Below are 7,269 nucleotides of genomic sequence, written 5' to 3' on the forward strand. Positions count from 1 at the left end.
ATTTACAATATTTTATCTTTATTAGCTTGATCATTCATGTACTGATCTTCAGTAACTGCTTTATCATGGTCAGGGTTGTGGTTGATCTGGACACTATCCCAGCGACTCTGGGCACAAAGCACGAGAATACACCCTGGATGAGATGTCAGTCCATTGCAGCGCAACATGCACACACTCATAGGAGTAATTCAGTGTAGCCAATTCACTTACTGGCTTGTTTTTCGGAAGGAGGAAAAAACAAGAGAACATTAAGGAAACCCACACAGACCCTGGGAAACAGTAACATGAGCTCAGGATTAAACTGGGGAACCCTGGAGCTGTAAACTAAACCTTTGCCCAAACCTAAGCTCTAAGGAAAACATACTCTGAAACATAATAGTATAATTTTGTGAAATGCCTTATGGGCTGTAAAAGAGAATGTATCTTGTGGTGCATGTTGCTTTTTAAAAGGTTTCTTAATATTTGTAATTAATATATTAAGCAGTATACAGTATGCAGCACATGCTAAGCTCATATGTATGTATTGCATTTATTCCTTATCTTGCAACTTTACACACTTGTAGCACCTGTTAAGCTTATAGCTTTAAGTCATTCTTTATATTTTATTTTTATTTTATTTTATTTTTGTGTATCTGAGCACCAGGACATGCAAAACCGAAAGCTATTCTATTATTAAACTATATATAAATAATAATAATGCTAATAATACAAATACTACTACTACTACTACTATTACTACTAATAATAATAATAGAAAATGCTGTTATAGTTTATCTATTTTTTCCATTTATTTGCTTTTATGAAAATCTCATTGTGACAGAAAGAACAGAAAAAAGGCAATCATCGGCTATCAAATATTTATTAAGTTGGGGTCATGTTAAACTCTTATTATTCATTACAATATCATCATTTAACATGCCAAACAACAGTAGGTAAACATGTTGCATACTCACATCATCATCATCATCATCATCATCATCATCATCATCAAGCCAATATGTCTTTCATTTAATCAAACAGCTTTTAAAGTACATTTTAAGTAAATACTTTCCAAGTTCCAGTGAAGGTTATATGCTAACTTAACTAACATTTCAGTAGTAGATGGACTGTACTAGAGTTCTCAAGTGATCATTTCCCAACTCACTTATCCACATACAGATCTCATTGGGGCACATGTGCATAGCAGAACTTTGTATGTAAAAGCCACAGATGGACATGAGATATAGGTCAAATGGGTACTTTAAGACTCTGGGATTGTAGGATTGATGATTTTAGCCTTCTTTATTTTGTAAGCTGTTCATATATTTTCTTTACTGACAGATTTTCAGTCTCACAACCATGTATTTAAATTTGAACAGTGAATGGATCAGGACACATGGATCAGGACTGATTTCACACACAGTGATCCACTGAAATTGAAGCACAAATTACATATATGGAATCACTGTGTGTGTGTGTGTGTGTGTGTGTGTGAGAGAGAGAGAGAGAAACAGAGAACAGGTGGGTTAGAGGAAATGCAAAGCAGGCATGGGGAAGTGAAGATAGAGTGCACTTTTTGAAGGTCTAGGATGTTCATTCCTCACAGCTCGTCGGTCTCCCCATCGAATGGCATGGTATCAACCTGGAGGTGGATGTTGCTTGTGTCTCCGCTGCCCACCCAGCCGATGGGAGTGCGGTTAAAAGAGGGTCTTGAGTGTATGTCATGATGGTACACCACGGCGGGCTCCGGCTCCTCTACTGTTGCCTCGATATCTGGCAGCTGGAAGGTCATCAGCTGAGAAGCTTTCTCGAAGCCACCATAAGGCATGGCTGACCTAAAGGGGGGAGAAAAGGTTTGTGTAAATAATGAATTGTGAAAAATAATGATGCTACCTTCAAATAAGGTAGAGTGTTACACATTTTTATGAAATGATTACACATTTCATTTATTTTTAATTTTATTTATTTTCTTCCTTTCTTATCCAAAGTGTTTTTTTTTGTTTGTTTGTTTGTTTGTTTTTTACAGGATATGGAAGTATAACCTGTTCTAGCGAAAATAATACTTATATTAATGTAGGAATGTAAGTCAATGAAACTGTAACCTTGCTTTGAGATTTTGACTGGGTTTAGAGGTAAAACTGGAAATGAGTCATGTGGAAGTCAGTGACTCATACTGGAGAACTGAGTCAATGACCCTCACTGGAAAAAAGCCGACATTTCCATCACGAATATGCTTTCCTATCTCAAAAGAACAAATTTACACGTTTTATTTGAGCTCACAATAATTTTAAAAGAAGTTAAATTCTCACAGACATTTTTGTTTGTTGGCATTCGGATCAACTAAATCTGTTCACAAATATCTTTAGTAGCATTTTTGAGACCATAGCAGGCAGTGTGAAGAACAGATACACTATATTGCCAAAAGATTTGGGACACCCCTCCAAATCATTTAATTCAGGTGTTGTTTTTCAGGGGTTGGGTTTGGCCCCTTAGTTCCAGTGAAAGAACTCTTAATGCTTCAGCATACCAAGACATTTTGGACAATTTCATGCTCCCATGTGGGAGCGGTTTTGGGATGACCCCTTCCTGTTCCAACATGACTGTACACCAGTACACAAAGAGAGTTCCTTTCATTGGAACTAAGGGGCCAAGCCCAAGCCCTTAAAAAACAACCCCTGAATTCAATGATTTGGAGGGGTGTCCCAAAACCTTTGGCAATATAGTGTATGTAGCATGGCACCTGTTAAAACACTTGTATTTAGTCAGGTCTTTCTGATCACAGGGTCCTGGCATGTATGGTTTCATAGTAGATATAAGCTCTGCATTGCCCTTCATGGCCTTTTCCCAGGGTGATACATATGTCTTCACATATTCCTTTCTTTTCTTCTCTTTAGCTAAAGCAGCCTTAGTGCTTTCTGCACCTGTGGAGATATTCAAGCAGATTAAAACAGAAGCCATTAAAAGAAGGCCCCAGATGATAAATATTTGAAGAATATTTGAAGAAATACTTCTGGAGCTACTGCAATTCTTTTTCCCCCAATTGACTCAAGTGTGTAAGCCTTCAGTAAAGAATGAGCTGTGGCCTTATGCATGCACGCTAATGTCTCCTACATTATACAGACAAAACCTTTAGCCCCATATTTTTAGTGGAAATGAAGTGAGTATAACTGATCTGGCTGGTGTATGGAGGCCACCATCTGGATTCTTTTCTACTACTCACTCTGTGAGACATCAGCTGATGAGCCAGCACTCCCGCCTGCCCCTGCACCCACTCCGCCAGCTGTTCCTCCTACACCAACTCCACTTCCTGCCCCTATACCCCGGCTTCCTGGTTTGGGAGGAGGCACAGGTGCATGTCCACCTCCAATTATCTGTCCACCAACTATCTGTCCACCAACAAGACGTGCACCCACCAGATGTCCACCAACATCCACCATTTGGCCGCCAATGCCAGGGACAAACTTCTGGAAGTTATCCTAGGAGAACAGATATCAAGAGTAGTACAAATGAACACATTCAGTGCAGAATGTACACAATGTGCAGCATGATTATTCTCACCATAGAGTCAGCGTTGAAGACGTCAGGGTTGTTCTCATAGATGAACTTCTCCACACGCAGCTGCCTCATTTTAAACATCTTGGAGCCTTTGTTTTTGAGCAGGGACAGTTCTTCCAGCATTACATCTTTTGGTATACTGATCTTCGGCCCCAAGTCAAACTCAGAGGCCTCAGGCTCTGACTCATACTCTGTGGGCGCAGAAAGAAAGACGAGTAGCTAATATTGAGCATGCCCGTTTTCTAAATTCTCTCTACCACTGTTATGTTCTAAATGTATTTACAATATAGGTTGCTAGATGTTCAATTAATCAACATGTCCAATCATTGCAATTCAATTTACTGTCATAGCCTGTAACCACTGTGTGACTAGCTGATTTCTTGCATAAGCGTTTTATCCCTGTCACTTTCAGTAAACTCACATTATGTGCTTGTTTGTTCATACATTTGATCATATATGTTTCCTTATTTGCCCTCTATATGAAGTCTCCTGAAAAAGCATCAATGAGGATTTTGTGTCATACAAAGGAAGTAACACAATATGTAGGTAAGCAGGACCTTCCAGTTTTTAGACCAGTTTACAGATCACTGATCTAATGCTTGGTTCATACCATGATGGAGCTGCAAATTAGGACAGGAACCCGAGAACAGTAGTCTATTGTAATTTATCTACTCACTCATCACTCATTCATCGGCCTAACGTAACATTTCATCACCTAAATATGATTTTGCTCGAAGTCAAACACACAATAGAGTTTTAATGAATAATGCTACACCGATAAACGTTTTAATGAAAAGGTAGAATCCCATGTGTACTGTCTTTCCTCTGTATTCATATATTGGAAAACGGTAGAGAAAAGCATGTTGATTATATTAAGTAAAGCCCCTGTGTGGCTCTGAGAGGCACTTCTGTGATAATTAAAAAGACAGCTGCCATTTCTGCTGTGAAATCTGTAGGCTAAATGTTTGTCTGTGTGGCAGTTTTCACCTCATTAGGATATATATAGTATAGCCATGCAGAACCTCAGTGACAGCCCCTGAAAGCTCAAGTGCCACCCACAAACTAACATTATTATTATTATTATAAATACAACTTTTTTGGCCTCCCAGTTTGACCTGAATGTTTAGTTATGGAGAGACTCAGTGTCTGACCTGCTACAGAATCAAAGGCCCTGTGGTTAAATACAATCTGTGTGTTGTTCTCCGCTGGTAATCTCTCTCATCATTCACCATATCAGCTCTCACAGTGAGTATTTCACAGATGAGGTGAGCTGAACAAACACACACTGAATTATAAACATTTCAAAGGGATACCACATGAAAGTGTCTCTTCACTGACCTCAGTACTTCTCTACTATAGATTCAAGTTAAGAATGTATCATTAGTGTTCAAGTTTATACTAAGTGAAATTACATTTGGAAAAAAAAAAAAAATGAAGCCCTATGGTACGAATCAGCTTCATCATTACACATGTGCATGTTTCTCAGTGTGTATTACAGCCAGACATGATGTCTGTAGGAGCCTCACCATTCTGAGTGATATGTGACAGGTCAGTGATGATTTTAGTAGTTTTTTTCCTCTTGTTGGGAGGGGCAGGTGTTCCAGCGAGAGGCATGACTCCAAACTGGGGGAAACACACCAAAGATAGAACGTAATTGTTAAGTAGGCAATGCTTTCATAAAATTGTCTAAGGAGATTTATAATTAGTGAGAATTGTCTCTGAATTCTCTTGAATTGATGTTAGATATTGTAGAATTAGGAGTGTTTTTATATCACACAATAATCATGCACTATCAGCTAATTTTCTACTATTGAATTTAGGAGCCAAAGTAAAAATCTATAATAAAACCAACAGGCTTTACCTTACTCTATGTTCCTAAAGTGATACACCATCATACCTTCACTCAGATGCCAAGAAAAACAAACACTGATAAATAAAGAATAAAACGTATTTTATTTTTTTCCTAGTGGATCAAATTCATCTCAACATGTCTTCAAGTCTCAGCTAAGCCACCGTAAGTAAAAACTTCTTTAGTAGTTAATCATTGCTATTGCTGTAGTGAGTGCATTAGCGCAGCGGCGCAGGGTGTTGGACACACGTCATGTCTGTGTGTATATGACCTCACATTCCACAGATTCCACACCGAAGCCTGAGAAAGGAAAACATATAGCACCCCCCCTACACACACACACCGAACTGATACCCCAACTGCTTTCCATATGATTGGACTTTTTTTGTAAAAAAAACAAAAACAAATAAAAGTGTATATATATATATATATATATATATATATATATATATATATAATATAATATAATATTTGCACCCACTTGTTTATGGTGGTAAACTGGAAATCTTGTCTTCCCTGGGGATTAATTCTGTGACTCTTATATCCTTGTTTTAAAATCATATAAGCTTTTAACTTCATGTACCATACAGTATCTCTGCCACCTCAAGACTCTGCTAATAGCAAACATTGAATTCACTTCTCTGTAATTCAATCTACTCCAGCTATTTATAAATGCCATTTTGAAGACCTTTTAGCAGCGAGTGGTGGCGTCACAGATGTGATGACAGACAAAGTCAAACGCAAAAATACGTATCCAATTCTACAGAAGTGACAAATTCTGATGGAAAAAGTGTGAAAATGTGGTAGAGTCCAAGCTGGGGGTGATATGGGAAAGCTGTTGGTGTTCTTGTAAAACACTGGTAACCTGTGCAGCACTCAGCTCAAGTTGCCCCAGCTGGATATTCCAGGCTTTGCACTCCATATAAAATCAACAGCCGGGCAACATAGAGGGCGGCTCAGCACATTCCCTCTCTCACTGCCCTGTACTTTTATACATGGAACCAAAATCTGATATGAATCCTTTTCTACATTTGGCAGTGAAAACCTTATAAAAGCATACATACTGTATGCTGCATGGCTGTCTCTCTAATCATGATAGTCTTTCAGTAAGAGTACTACTGGTCTTATGGTTTAATATAAACTGTGCAGCTGATAAACTATTAAACGGTGCATGCAAAGGCAGAGCGCACACATTGTGATCCACTCACCCGGGTCTTAAACTCCTGTACAGAAGTGGTCTCAAGAGGAAGAGGCAAAACTTCTGATTCTGACTCAATCAAAAGTTTGTAAATCCCAGGGTGTTGCTGACCTGTGACTGGACGAAGATCCTGGGGAGTGCAAAAACCAGTCAGGACTTGGATAGCAAGTCGTAGAAAGGGGGGGGGGGGGACGTGGAGTGTATGACAGAGTAGGGGATGGAGGGGGGTCTCAGGCTGCATGCGTTGATGGTCATATCAAGAGTCTAATATCTTTCTTGCAGATGCTTCATGTTCTAAATATAGGGGAGAGAGAGAGAGTGTAGTTATCAAATAGTCTGACAGAGCAAGGACTGCTCCAAATATTGAATGTGGTAGTTGTACTGTTTCCTCCTTGCATTAATTATCTTCTTCCTCTGGAATGATTTTCACCTTTTTACATTCATAAAGCAGGCCACTGACCTGTGACCACATGTTCTCTAAATATGCTAATGGTGCTTTTGTTTGTCTGCATTTCTAACTTTACCCATTACTCCAGTATTCACAGTCACAGCAGTCAGAAATTACAGCAGTTTAGTGTATACAAGTTAAGTTTTATATACCTATATATGGAGATGGAGAAAGAGAGAGAGAGATGTTATATGAGATTATATAAATACAAAACAAGATTTCTTCAAGACTATAGTACAA

At 38.7% G+C, this 7,269-nt stretch overlaps 1 protein-coding gene across 1 annotated transcript; it reads right to left on the bottom strand.

The window, feature by feature from the left end:
• Positions 1 to 843: 843 nt before the first annotated feature.
• On the bottom strand, positions 844 to 6,751 carry myoz1a (myozenin 1a). The gene is made up of 6 exons (XM_058379795.1): positions 6,592 to 6,751; positions 5,061 to 5,157; positions 3,538 to 3,725; positions 3,200 to 3,455; positions 2,720 to 2,900; positions 844 to 1,814 (listed from the first exon to the last, which is right to left on the bottom strand). Exons 2-6 carry the CDS (start codon positions 5,146 to 5,148, stop codon positions 1,580 to 1,582), a joined length of 948 nt encoding a protein of 315 aa, XP_058235778.1. The 5' UTR covers positions 5,149 to 5,157; positions 6,592 to 6,751; the 3' UTR covers positions 844 to 1,579.
• Between the last annotated feature and the right edge of the window lie 518 nt (positions 6,752 to 7,269).

This window comes from Hemibagrus wyckioides, linkage group LG03, assembly GCF_019097595.1.
Source record: "Hemibagrus wyckioides isolate EC202008001 linkage group LG03, SWU_Hwy_1.0, whole genome shotgun sequence".
Classification (NCBI taxonomy): domain Eukaryota; kingdom Metazoa; phylum Chordata; class Actinopteri; order Siluriformes; family Bagridae; genus Hemibagrus; species Hemibagrus wyckioides.